The sequence below is a fragment of the Artemia sp. Qi Xiang Cuo genome, chromosome 21 (genome assembly GCF_049724085.1).
Source record: "Artemia sp. Qi Xiang Cuo chromosome 21, ASM4972408v1, whole genome shotgun sequence".
Taxonomy (NCBI): Eukaryota; Metazoa; Arthropoda; class Branchiopoda; order Anostraca; family Artemiidae; genus Artemia; species Artemia sp. Qi Xiang Cuo.
This window is the reverse complement of record NC_142814.1, coordinates 9,473,435-9,488,191: the sequence shown is the minus strand read 5'-3', so window position 1 is coordinate 9,488,191 and position 14,757 is coordinate 9,473,435. Positions and strand designations below refer to the sequence as shown.

Below are 14,757 nucleotides of genomic sequence, written 5' to 3'. Positions count from 1 at the left end.
ACAAAATTTACATTAACAAAATTCTGAATTTCGTATTGTTTAAGAAATGTTGCTAAGGCTAAAGACAGGTTAGTTATTGTCCATGTTGGGGGAGGGGATGCTGTAGCACATGTTTACGAAGCTATAAATATATTAGGCAATGTTTATCTTCCAGTGATCATTTTACCTGTTTTTGTGCTGGACATCATCAGGCAAATTAAAACAGGTCTGATAATTGGTGCTTTCACTCAGGGTCGTATCTGGGATTTCTGTTCGGATGGGAGGGGGAGCAACGAAATTCCAGGGGGGGTTTACAAAAAATGAGTGACTGTCGAGGTTTCTTTATTCAAAATTTGTTTATACTCATTGCTGTTACTTTTGAATGAGTTACACAGATTGCTTGCCCCCTCCCCCCTCTAGATGCGGCCATGCTTCCGTTATACAGGGTTTCAGGATTTTCTCGGGATGAAAATTCGATTCTTCGAAATCTCCCTGAAAGTTAACATTCGTAAATACGCAGATATTAACACAGAACTCAGTTCAGTTCAGTTCAGTTAATTTTATTTAACATCAAAATACATTTAACAAATATGCCAATACCCGCCCCAAGAAAGATACCAAAAAGCACTTGCGACTGGGCGGGTAAATACACTAAAAAACAACACACACAAATTACATACAAACACTACAAAACAACAACAACAGCAAAATCAATCAATCTCTCATCAATTCATTTAATAATAATAATAATAAAGATAAATAATAATAATAATAATAAAGAGAAAAAAAAAAACAAAAAAAACTATGAACCTTGACCTAACAAATGTTTTTTCAATTTATTTTTAAATAACCCCAGGTGCTCAGCCGCCCGAATGCTCTCCGGAATAGAGTTCCACACATTAGGTCCTGAAAATCTAGTATGGAAGCCGGCCCTGATTCCACTTCTATTCGGAACAATGAAATCACTAGCATGACGAGTTTCATAATGGTGCAAAGACCTATTGTCATTAAAATAATCACGAAAAACCTCTGGACTAACATCATTCCAGCATTGATAAGCAAAAATTCCTATTTGGTAGTCACAAATAACTTTCAAACCACTTCAAACTCACTCCTTTAACACCTAAGCATTCTAATCTTTGCAATAAAATTTTAAAATCTACCGTGTCAAATGCTTTCCTAAAATCAAAAAATACTGTTAGGGGGATTTCACCATTTACTAAACAATTATTTACAAAATGAACAAGATAATTGGCAGTATGGCTAGTGGAATAACCTTTTAGGAACACGAATTGGGTGTCACTGACTAGGATATGTTTCGAGACATGGTCATATAGACGGCGATGAATCACTGTTTCTAAAATTTTTTACAATAAAGGCAGCATCGATATTGGTCTCCAGTTACCAGCATCTGACCTGGCACCCCCTTTGTAAAGCAGGATAACTTTAGCTTGCTTCAACGCTTTTTGAAAGGTCCCGGTTTCCATAGATAAATTATTAATATGGAGAATACATGGTAGTATATACATTAACACAGCTTTAAAAGTTCTCAGATTCACGCCATCTATCCCAGCAGAATTCGATTTTATATTTTTCACTATTTTAATCACTTCATCACTTGTGCACTTTTCAAACTGGAACTCAACAGTATCTCCACGAGAGTCCACGAATTCCTCGCTAAGAAAATTTTCCCTGTCACACCTTACACTCTCTTGAACAGACGAGCCAACCTGAGAATAAAACTGGCCAAAATGATTCGCGACTATATTTTTATCACTCACATAACTTCCGTTTATATCAATGCAAGGCGACTGACTACTTTTCTGATTTCCCATAAACTCATTAATAACCTGCCATGTGGCTTTGGTATCTCCCTTACTATCAGAAAACATTTTTTCAAAATACTTCTTCTTTGCTTGCCTTCTCATAGTGGTCACCGTATTTCTAACTCGCTTGAACTCTGCAAAATCTGCGTCATCCTGACTATTAAGATATTCCTCATATAACAAGTTCCTTTTTTTTATCAGGTCTATTAGTACCTCCGTAATCCACCACTTGCGGGGATCGTCCCTCTTTTGTTTGGTCAAGCGCAAGGGGCATGTTTTCTCATAAATCGGTTGGAAAATATACATGAACTGATTGTACGCTAGAGAAGAATCACCAGAAATCCCCAGGACTGAGTCCCACTTGATACAGCTCAACTCCTCGGCAAAGCTATTCAGATTTTGCTTTTTCAGCTCACGTGTCAGTATTTTTTTAGCCGGGATACGTCGTTTTCTCAGACACGTCACATGAGCAATTACCGGAAGATGATCTGAGCCTGGATATACTATCACATATGAATAGCTTTGACTAAAATAGCCAGGTCCCCCGAAAACTTTATCAATTAAAGTCGCAGAATGAGTAGAGATTCGGGTAGGTACACAAGTTAAAGGGTAAAGGTCACTTGAAACAATATAATTAAAAAAATCCAAATTATCAACTGAAAGATCTAATAGATTATAGTTAAAATCACCCATACAAAAAAAATCCATGCTTGTAGACAAAGCCAACATCATCAACTCACTAAAACCTGCTACAAACTCATCCAGGCGTGCACTGGGCGGCTTATACACCACACTAATTAAAACTTTCCTTTTTTGAATTTCTAATTCCAAACAAAAACTTTCAATCTTACCTTCTATCCATACACCCAAATCCTCCCGCACCATATACTTCATATTTTGTTTAATCAAAAATACCAGGCCTCCTCGGTTCATAGTTGATCGGTTCCTTACCTCAAATCATATCCTGGAAAAGAAAAAGCCGAGAGAGATTGGTCAGAACTCAAAAAAGTTTCACAAATACCCATTATATAAAATTTTGAGGAAGATATCTCAATCATCTGCAGAACATCTAAATACCCCGTAGTAAGGTGCCAATTCCACTTGCAAAGACACAGCGACATGTCTCCACTAACTTGCGACGGCAATATATAAGAACTCTCACGAAGAGGCTTTGAATTAATAATAGGCAAATCATCACTTCCAACTTGAGCCTCTAAATGATCTTCAATACGGAGCGGATTACGCATAAATCTATTCAATAAAGAAAAATCATTCAACATAAATAAGGAAATAAAATAATTTCTCTTAATCTAAAAAAAAAAAAAAAAAAAAAAAAAAAAAAAAAAAAAAAAAAAAAAAAACAAACAAACAAAAAACACAAATAATCAACATTTACTAAGACACTAAAGAGTGTCAAAAAACGAGCGGATTCGTGTTAGATAGCTATAACCCTGCTCCCGTTTGTAAACATGGCAACGATCGGACCATACGTTTTTTATACCATATCTGTCTCTTGCGCCTTCATAAATCGTTTTTTTTTTTCATTTTCGTAAGATATTCCGTGACAAATGCACCTGATTTCGCCAGCTTTGACTTCGCTCTGAAAACATTATATGCCGTATCTTTAGTTGCGAATTTAACGAGAACTGGCGCAACAGTCGTAGGTGTCTGAATATTCCGGGCAGCGTTCAGAAGTCTAAAACGGTTCACAGACAACAACTTTCTTTCTGGACATTTACACCCATTCTTTTCACTATATCAAGAACAGTAGTACCCAGGTCGTTTCCGGGGTCCTGCTTCACTCCGAAAAAAACCAAAGAATCAAGCAAACGCTCCTGTTCGTAATCGTCCAGCTTTTTCTCAATAGTGGCCACTCGAAGCTGTAATGACTGAATCTGGCTATCCAGCGATGAAAACAGTTTTTCTATTTTCTCAAACTTTACGTTGTATTCTAGCGTGATCGAATCATAAATTTCCGAAACAAACAGTTCAGGGCTCAGAGCGGCTTGTTGCGATGAGCCTGCTACTCCTGTCACGGAAACAAACTTTTTCCTGAACTTTTTTCTCTATTTCTTTAACTAGGCCAAATTTAAGCTTTGTAACTTCATCTTGTGCTAAAGTAAGCTGATTTCGGATTGCAGATGTTTCGCTCGAAGCAGTTAAATCAGCACCCGCGCCTTTCGCAGTTGACTTTTTCAGAGACTGATAGTAAAGATCAGGAGAAGATTCACACTCACGGAAATCATGATTTACGCCATTGGCCGTTTTTTTCGAAGACTCCGCATAATTTCCGCTACATGAAAGAAGAGTCGCTTCCACCACAGTCTAAAAGTCATGGGATCCGTAGCAAAAAACAATGAATTTTGGTGTATACTCTTTTCGGCTAGCTATGTTATCACTCCGGACTGGCCCGAGGGGATATCCTTTGAACTGAGCCACCGCCAAGTCTCCCTTCTGAAACTTGCCACGATGAAAATAATAATCCAATAAATCAAAAGTTGACTTATCTTTAGTGGACAGGATCTTCCAAAACTAATTAAAAATTAAGCAGGAAACGAAAACTTACTCGCAAGGGGGGCAATTAAATCCCCCACTTTCCAACAATATCTTGCAAAAATCACGTCCGCCAATGCTATGATTATGAAGTGATATCCAATTAAAAAGTCACTTGTAACTTAAATCCTTTACAGTATTGTGACACTTCCGTAATCACTGAGTTAATGATATTTTCAAGCTCAAAGAAACCAGTTCAAATATGTGTTCACGCTTTGAAATCCAGATAGCAACTGAATCGTTAACTTTCATTAATGTTAATTTCGGTGATACTTTGGAGAACTGAATTTTTCTTTTAAGGAAAATTTAAGTATATTAGCAGCGTGGGCAAACCACCTGCTGAAATTATCGCAAGAAGAGCAATGCTAGCAGAATTTTCATGAAAATCGCGCCTTGAGATTTACAGGGGAAATATTACACGGGTGGGATTTGAAGGAATTCCCATAGGAAATTATTTTTATTTGTCTTACTTTCTCTTTGCCAACTCAATTTTGCTTGTAGAGATGTTCCGGGGAAATTTTCAGCGTGTTTTGATCTCCAGGAAAAAATTTCCAAACGCTTAGAGCTTGAAGTCTTTTCTGAAATGGAAGTATGCTAAGGATAATTTTTCAGGCTAAATCGTCTGCCAGAACTTTCGTGGAGGGGGAGGAATTTTCAGCGAAGATGCAATTTTCCACAAGGAATTTTAAGGAGGGAGTGTATTTTTCGTCGGATTATAGCTTGCAACTTGTTGTAATTGGGTTGCATGTCTAATCTCGTTTCTTTCTCTCCTTTACTCTTTCTTTGTTTTCTGACTGCGTTTTACTTACTTTTATATTTTATTTCGTTTATTTTATCTGTTCTTTTCTAATCTTCATCCTTATCCACCTGCTCTAGAAAATTGGAAAGTAATCCTGCTAAATTTGAATGGCCAGAATTGTAATATTGTAGGGGTCCCTGGGTCAGTGCAAAATCTTAAATTAAACAGAAATTAAATTTAACTAGTAATCAGTAATTAAACAGACTATTCTTGTCATTTATTGTGTTTATGCTACACTTTGTCTCTTGATCTCTTTCTGTCCCTCTATCCTTGACTGTGTTTCATTTATATGCTAGACTTATAATCTAATATCCTTCAGGATGCGGGCTCGAGTAATCGTGCTAATTTGGGCTCAAAACATGGAAGGAGCCCCTAGGCCAACCTTAGCAGTGTAAGCAACTCCTTGGCCATAATCTTGGGCCATAAATTAACAGTAAACGGAAAAACAACATCTTGGGCCATAAATTAACAGTATCAACAAATCAACATCTTGGGCCATAAATTAACAGTAAACGGAAAAACAACATCTTGGGCCATAAATTAACAGTAAACGGAAAAACAACATCTTGGGCCATAAATTAACAGTATCAACAAATCAACATCTTGGGCCATAAATTAACAGTAAACGGAAAAACAACATCTTGGGCCATAAATTAACAGTATCAACAAATCAACATCTTGGGCCATAAATTAACAGTAAACGGAAAAACAACATCTTGGGCCATAAATTAACAGTATCAACAAATCAACATCTTGGGCCATAAATTAACAGTAAACGGAAAAACAATATCTTGGGCCATAAATTAACAGTATCAACAAATCAACATCTTGGGCCATAAATTAACAGTAAACGGAAAAACAACATCTTGGGCCATAAATTAACAGTATCAACAAATCAACATCTTGGGCCATAAATTAACAGTATCAACAAATCAACATCTTGGGCCATAAATTAACAGTAAACGGAAAAACTGTAGCAAAATGGCAAAAAGTACCAGTAAACAGCAATAACAGCAAAATACGGAGCAATTGATCCTGTTACCCCGCCATTGAAAAGTGACACAAATTTAGAAGTTCCCCTGATTAGAAAAATGGTTTTGACAGCTTATTTAACTAGACTGTAATCCATTTGTTTTGTTTATTTTCTTTTCTTTTGGTTAAACATCAAAAACAAGAACAACAATAGGGAATTCCTCGTGGGACAGTGGAATTAATTTTTTGAATGAATATTTCGGCCCTATGTCAAAGGGCCGTCCTCAGCAAAACATAAATATTTAAAAGAAGAAAGACTTACAACAACGTACGACAAATAAAACTATAAAAAAAAAAAATTAAAACAGGCCCATCATCAATACTTCAGCGAAGTTCAACCAGGACTGATAAATAAAGTGAGATGAAACAAGGCAATTCATTGAAATGAAAGAAGAATAATTAAAAACACGGTCTTACCGCTAATTTTGCCTTTTTGGCAGCTAACCTCAAAGGTCTATTTGTGACTGGTTCTGTGTTAATGTCTTCTGTTTTTTTTTAAATATTTTGTAAGATCCTTTTAATTGAATTTGTGTATAGAGCATTTAGTAAATATTTCCCCAAGTCCCTATTAAAAAAAAATATTATTATTAATCATAAGTCTAATTTCAATTGCTTCTCGAACTACCTGCTTTATGCCTAGGTCATTGCTAATAAGGGTGGATTCTTCAAAAAGTATTTTGTGGCTCGGAATTTCATAAATGGCTGCTTAAAGCAGAATCAAAAGAAGCAGTAGCCCTATTAGAATTTACAGCTTTGGTGGTATCATCTTTATGCTGTTGTAGGCGTTTCTCTAAATTCTGGTGGGTTCTACCTACATAGTATTTGCCACAGTCGCATTGTATTTGATTGACCCCTCTTAGGCGAGTAACTGGGGTTTTATCTTTACCAGAATTTAGGAAATTTCTGATTTTGAAATAATTGGTAAATACTACAAACATATTATTTTGTGTGCAAACTTTTTTAAGATTTGTAGTGATTTTTGGGATGTATGGAAGGTAAATTATGTTTGAGGGCTTATCGGGATTCTCACATGGTAAACTACTATTGATTTTACGGCAGTGTCTTTTCAGACTACGGTTAATTGTATAATTAATAAATAAATTAATAACATTCTTCAGATTTTTATTATATTATATTATAAATCATTATATATATATATATATATATATATATATATATATATATATATATATATATATATATATATATATATATATATATATATATATTATTTATTTATTTATATTTTAATCTAGATGATGAAGGTATAGCTGAATCTGGAATGTAAGAAAACAACCTGCCTTATAGTTTTGCCAATCCTGTGATAATTCTACAACGTCCAATGTCTTCCAGTTATCGAGTGCCTCTGACTAACTTAGTATTAAGTTCATACTTACTAAAAAGGCATTGTTCTTCTGTGCCAAGTTATTTGGTTGTAGTTCAAATCTTATTGCTTAAAGTACCTTTTAAATTAGATAGTGTTTAAAGAATTAAGACACCCCAGCTTCCCCAAACTTCAATATTATTCGTGTAAATTTTCATATTTTTTCTTATAATTCGGCTGTTTATAATCGTTGTTTTTAGTGTTTAATTTTAATTTAATCTCTCCCTTCCTTCCCAGAAACGCTGACCCCCTCCTTTGAGTAAAATTCTATGCACGCTGCTGGTTTGATTTAAGTATGCCAAATTCAATTCGGCTTATTCTGTTTAAGTATGAAGTAGTTCAACTACTGTTGTTTATAGGACATAATTGAATTAGGAAATTATTTATCAAAATGATTTGTCTCTTTAATGGAGATGAGGCCTCATTTTTGGCATTTCAAGAAAAAAAATATGTGGCTTAAGCCTATATTGACCTCAGAAAACCCAACACCTGTCACAGAGTAAATAAGTATGTAAGAACTTTTTCAATTTTGCGACATTTATTTCATTTACTAATACGTCTTCCAAGCCGAGTGGCTGGCGCGCTGGATTTGGAATCCTTTGTCCGAAGGTTTAGGGTTCGATTCCTGGTGTGACCAGTTATTTGGTTTGGTACGGAGGTCAGAGGCGTGACTCTGTAAGCTCAGCCAGAGTCGACTCAGCTCTAAATGGGTACCTGGAGAAACCTGAGGAAGGTAAGCAGGAAGGGTGTGGGAAAGCACAGGATGGCCGCCCCTCCCCATTGCACTTTCTGGCTGAAGGATCTTGCAACACAAATCAGCACCACCGGTATGGACTTTAAGGGTCTAGTGCTACATCCTTTACCTTTTTTTACCATTTACTAATAGTGTAGTGGCAAAAAACAGAAGTAATTGAATGCACTTTTCACAAATCATGGCTTCAATTCTTTGAAGGCAAAAGACATAGGCCTTTAAAAAGAAATGTGTGGCTTAAGCCTCTATGGACCTCAGAACAGTTGTCACCTGTCAATCAGTATATGTCAATATATGCACTATTTCGATTAGTGACACCTTGTTCGTTTGCTGACAGTACAGCCACAAAAGCAAAAGTCCGAATTTCCACTTTTCATACTGAGAATTACACTCGAAATGTATAATGGTAGATGTCATTGGCTGTTAAGGGAAAATGTGTTGGTTAAACTTCTGTTGACAAAGCTGTCACTTGTCAAACAGTAATCTAGTGGGATTGATTTCGTTAACTGACAGTGTAGTCGCACCTGACTAAAGCGCGTATATGCATTTTTCATAATTCTGAGAAGTTGTGACTCAAGTCCCATGATAGTAAAAGTCATAGGCCCATTTTTGGCACTACTAGGCCTCTATGGACCTCAGAAAGACTATTAAGGAGTAAATGTATGCCTTTTTTTAATTTTTCTATGAACATTCATTTTGTTTTTGTTTCACATTAGGCTTATGGTGGAACAAACGCTCAATCATTTAGGAAGTCTATTGAGTAGACAAACCAAAGTGTTTATCAAGTGTTCTAGTTTTTTTTTTTTTAGGGGGGGGGGTAATATATAAGACTAATATTCCTCGATCTGTTGCATGCAATAGGCTATGTAAAAAAGTAAGTTACTATGCTTGAAAGGAGATTGGTTCAACTTTGCGTACCCTTCTTCTGAAAAGGTTAGATGTGTCAAACTTGTCTTGTTGCATCCTAATACTTTCAATTATTTAAGTTATTTCATCCCTAATTGCTTCAAGCCATTGTTACTAGATACTATGTATGAGGACACTAGATGCCAGGTATGTGATTTTCGAAAAGATCCGCTTAGAAAAATTAGCTGATATAAATGTGCAACAACCTAAAAAAAAGTGCCAAAATGGTACAAATGTGTTTCATCTGGCAACACTGACTTACTTAAATGTGGGAAAAAAATCTTTAAGCAGCTGCAGGGTATAGATGGTCCCAGAGTCTTTGCATACTTATTGGACCTATTTATATATTATATCAAAAAGGACTTCGTCAATAATCAAACAATTTGATTTTTAATATACTTCCGGTATCTACTTAATGCTTTAGAAAATGCGTCTGTGGTCAGGGGCGGGTCTAGGATTTTTTTAGGGGGGGGGGCAAAATAGGTTGATCCGATAAACTTGCCTTAGGGGCAAGTTTAATTAACGCAAACTTGAGTTAATTAAGTAAATTACAATACTTTAGACTACGCTAGCGGGGGGCGCGTGCCCCCCTCGCCCCTCCCCTGGATCTGCCACTGTCTGTGGTAAACTATATATTTATTAGACCATTGCTTATTTTGCTACTGTTCCCAATTCTATAGCTCTCAAAGCCTTAAACTTGAGCAAAAATTTTGTTTATGGTTATAATTTCATCAATATAGTAGACAAGAGAGTGATCATAAGTTACTGGTGTCTTAAATTTATTTTAAGATAATAAAAAAAATGAGTTAAAGACAAGGCCCTACTCAAGGGGTTTAGGGGGTTTACCCCCCCGCTCTCCCTCCGAAATGTTTGTCCTACTCGTAAAAAACGTAACAAAAATGAATATAAACAAACTTTTGATACGTTTTTAATTATTTTTTGTACCCCCCCCTGAAATTTTTTTACACCCTCCCCCCCCCCCCCCCGCCCCGAAAAAAAAATCCTGGATACGGTCCTGTATTAAGTCTTCAGTTTCTTGAGATTTCAACCGAAAATCCTCTGAAAGTTGCCAGATTGATTCATTTTTCAGTCTTTTTCTGGCTTATAAAGTAATTATGGCTGGATTTTTTGACAGAACATGGTCTAGTTAAAAGCATCTAAAAACATACTACTTCAAAAGGTCCGGACGACATGCCCCCCATTCCACTTACCTGGTCAAAGCATTAGAAATGTGTTTTGAAGTTAATACATTCCCAAGATACCCTGAATGTACTTCTTGTAATTGTCTTTAGATTCAAAGCCCCTTTGGCCCCACCCCTGAAATGGCTCCAATTCATTTAGTTTCTTAAGTTAGATCATGTTTTCAAAAGGTACTTTAAGCAATTTTTAGGCATTATTTATTATAGTAAATTTGGTTTCAATCATTTTCCGAATCTCTATTTTAATCTTGAACATTATTTTATTCTGATTTTAATTGTGCCGTTTCTTTTTGTGACTTCTTTTAATTTTCTATATTTTATATTTTGATAGTTCACAATCCATACCCGTTCATTTTTTTTTTAATGTATCAAAATGTTGTTTCAAATATATGCCTTTTAAAATGTTATTTTAAGTGTCTTAGAGATTAGTGAACCTCTTAGGGCTAATTTAAGTAAAGCCGTAGACATAATTTTGTTACTTTATGTGTCATTTCTATAATCATGATTGACGAAAGAATACAAGATCTTAAATTCGTCTGTTTTATTCGTTTTTTCTCCTTTTTGTTTTAGTTGAAAAAAAAAAACTTCTAAAACTATACAGGGGTGCTAATCGGGGAGGGATAATTGGCCCCTCCAGATTTGAAAACATCTTTTTTTTTTGTATTTTCGTTAAAAAGCTTGAAAGAAACTAAATTGCCTGCCCCCCTAGGCTTAAAAAAAATCGTGTATCTTCAGTTGAAAAAATCTGACTATTCTAGTAGAAATGTAATCTGAAAAAGATTTTATTAAATTGTTGTAAATAGGACTTATAAATCTTCTTTTTTTTCTTTTTTTTTGACGGTTGAAAATCAACTTTTTTTTTCTTTTTTTTTGTCGGAAATAAATGCTTGTGTATTTTGTACTGCCAAGTAGTTGATAGGTTAATCTCTTGGGGATCTAAATTTCTGTGGAATTTATTAATGAATACAGAATCTAAGAGAGAGAAAATTAGCATAATTTAAATAAAATAGTGAAACAAATCACCAATTTTTTCTCTTTTAAGTTCTGTAAATGGAAAAGCAGTGTGGTCTTAGAATTTATTTATGAATGAGTACGCTTCAAAGTCTTCTAGGATTATATATTCAACAAAGGCTCTAGGAAAACAGTTATATTGACCTTGTTCTCCCAAGTGTAAAATATACGGCTGTAGACATAATTATCAAATTGATAAGATTCGTTTTTGCATTTTCAGATAGTAACTGCTTAAAAATCTTTGGTTAGGGAGAGAACCAAAGAATTTGGAAACATAGAAGAGAATAAATTCAATTTAGTTCTTTAGAAAGATAAACAAACGCTGTCTAGCCTTACCCAGCAAAATCATGGAAATTAAATAAAACTATTCAATTTTTTTTATCTTGCTTTCCATCGTAGATAAGGGCCATTTTATTCTAAAGGCTACAAGGGGTCCATTTATTACTATTAGCCATTTATTAGAAACCCCGTTTACAACAATATTTTTGGCAGTAGCGGACGCCAAATTAAAAAAAAAGAAACGTGGAAGAAAAAACAGCTAAAAACCTACTTAGAAAAGCGTACAGTTGTACGCTTAGAACTGCACCTTTGAAGGTGCAGTTGTCTTTGTGATTCAACAGATGGTTGATCTTGAATTTTTACGGACGAACAGCGTTGTCAGCTCTGACTAATTAGTTTTGCTTATTTATTTTGACTATTCAACTTGGCAATACTGAATAAAACGTGGTACTGGCCATGTAATAATTTTGAAAAATAAAATCAAAGAGAAATATTAGAAAATAGCGGTTTTCAGGTATAAAGAAGGGCCAAGGAGGCAAAAGAATTTTAATATTTCGATGTCTATAGTACATCAAAGAAAAAAGAGCAGATTCTAGAAGATTTTAGGTTTAATTTCAATCCAGGTTGGATCTTCAATCGAAATGAAAATTTAGATATTTTAAAATTGAGCTTGTTTTGTACTTTTGAATTATGCTACTACTACTACTACTAACAACTCACCGCGGCACCAAGCCGCCTGAAGCCAACACAGCTACGCACGCTCCTCATCCATCCCAGTCTATTCAACGCCTCCCTCTTTACACCCTCCCAAGAAGTTCTCATTTCCTTTAAATCTTTCTTTATGACATCCTCCCACCCCAGAAGAGGACGACCTGCTTTCCGTTTAGCCCAAGACGGTTGGTAGAAAAGGACAATCTTTGGAAATCTGTCATCCTTCATCCGCAGAACGTGCCCAAGCCATCTCAACCTTTCTTTCATTATAGCCCTAGAAAGCGGGATTGGAAACACCTTTTTTGTACAGCCTATTGTTTGAAATACGGTCGGTCAGTCGGGTACCCAAAAAAATCCGTAGGCAATTTCTCTGGAAAACATCTAGCAAATCTTCATCCAGTTTTCGGAGCGCCCCTGCTTCTGAGCCATACCTGACCACTGTCATCACTGTAGCTTCCAACATTCTAATCTTGGTTTCTAGACTTATCTTCCTATTCTTCCAAACCTTTCTTTACTGTGAAAAAAAAAACACTCTGAGCCTTCGCTATTCTACTTTTAACATCTTCACTGCTCCCACCGTCTTTATTAATAATACTACCAAGGTAAGTGAAGCTGCCCACCTGATCAATCTTTTCGTTACCCAACGTCACCTTTCCATCTTCACTTAAATCTAGCCTTAGTGATTTAGTCTTCTTAGCATCAATTTTCAAACCTATTCTAGCACCCTTACTTGCACAACCACTAAAAGTTTATTCATTTTGCTCAAACTTTCATCTAGGGTGCTTAAATCATAAGCATAATCTAAGTCCAGGGGAGTTTTTCCTCTCCATTGATTCCATGGTCTCCCATTGCCTTTCTTGTGCTCCTTAAGACAAAGTCCATCAAAATGGTCCATATAAAGTGGGATAGAACACAAATCTACTTAACTCCTAATTTTATACAAAATCAGTTGCTAACCTCATTTCCTACCTTAACCGCAGCAGTGTTATTCTCGTATGTAGCACTAATCACTTTAATGTATTTATACAGTGGCTTAATTGAGGTTTTCCTAAAATCATTAGGTACTTCCCCTTTTTCAAAATCATATTCATAATCTTCAATAACTTATTTCTAACCTCAGAGCCACCATATTTAAGAAACCCATTTACCACACTATCGGCACCTGGAGCCTCATTATTTTTTAATCCTTTTATTACTTTCACTAATTCTTCCTCACAAACCAGATCTTCCTTCACAACCAAGGTATAACAAACTTTTTCATTTTCCTCTATATCTTTTATATAGAGGAAATTTTCCTCTATATCATTTTCCTCTATATCTTGGTTTTGCACATCCTCAAAATGTTTTGCCCATCTCTCTTTAACTCTTTTTTTATCCCTAATTGTGGCCCCGTTTCTATCTTTAACTGGGACAAGTCCGGATTGACCACTCCCTCTCAATTTATTAACATGCCCGTACAATATTTTACTATTATGCCGTCTAGCTGCATCTTCCAGATCCTTGGCAATTTTTTCCATAGCCTTCACTTCACACCTCCTAAGTTAATATTTTAATGCTTTCTCCACTTTCTTTACATTCCTTTTGTTTTCATATGATTTATCACTCAGATAATTCTTGTACAAGCCCCTCCTCCTCTCTATTAAACATAAAGCTTTTTCACTAATATTCTTAGCTGTAGTCCTAACTTTCTTCCCTAAGACACCATCAGTAACTTCACAAATTATTTTTCTAAAATTTTTCCAACCATCTTCCACGTTGTCAAATTTTAAAATCTCAAGTTTTCAACTGTCCCTGGAAACTACTACTGCTACTAATAACTCACTGCACCACCAAGCCGCCTGAGGCCAACACAGCTAAGCACGCTTCTCCTCCATCCCAGTCTATTCAAAGCCTCCCTTTTACATCCTCTCAGGTAGTTCCCATCATCTTTAAATCAGTCTTTGTGACGTCCTCCCACCCCAGACGAGTACGACCTGCTTTCTGTTTAGCCCTTGACGGTTGGCCGAAAAGGACAATCTTCAGCAATCTGTCATCCGCACAACGTTCCCTAGCTGTTCGTAGTGCTAGCTACCGCTGGCACCACTGTTCGTGGTGTTTTGCCACCAGTGTTATACTGGTAGGCCCCAACGCCACGGGCGTGGTAATATACGGGTGTCACTACTTATTGGAGGGGAAAGCCCCGGCCCCAAATTATAATGCTATGCCCGTGTCTACCACACCGGTTCTGCAAATATCGGGTTTGGTACTACCCTATTTACAGTATACCCTGTCCCAGAGTATGGTAACGCGGTCGAGTGGTCAAATGGCCACTTTCTAAAGCCAAATGT

General features: G+C 36.0%; 1 protein-coding gene across 1 annotated transcript in view; it reads left to right on the top strand.

Moving 5' to 3' along the window:
* LOC148939215 (tyrosine-protein phosphatase 10D-like) overlaps positions 1–10,964 on the top strand; it is a 189,273-nt gene extending 178,309 nt beyond the window's left edge. The window contains exon 27 of the mRNA XM_089106813.1: positions 7,446–10,964. Within this exon, the coding sequence (XP_088962939.1) occupies positions 7,446–7,477 (32 nt within the window). The 3' untranslated portion in view covers positions 7,478–10,964. The remainder of the gene's footprint in view (positions 1–7,445) is intronic.
* The last annotated feature ends 3,793 nt before the right edge of the window (positions 10,965–14,757 follow it).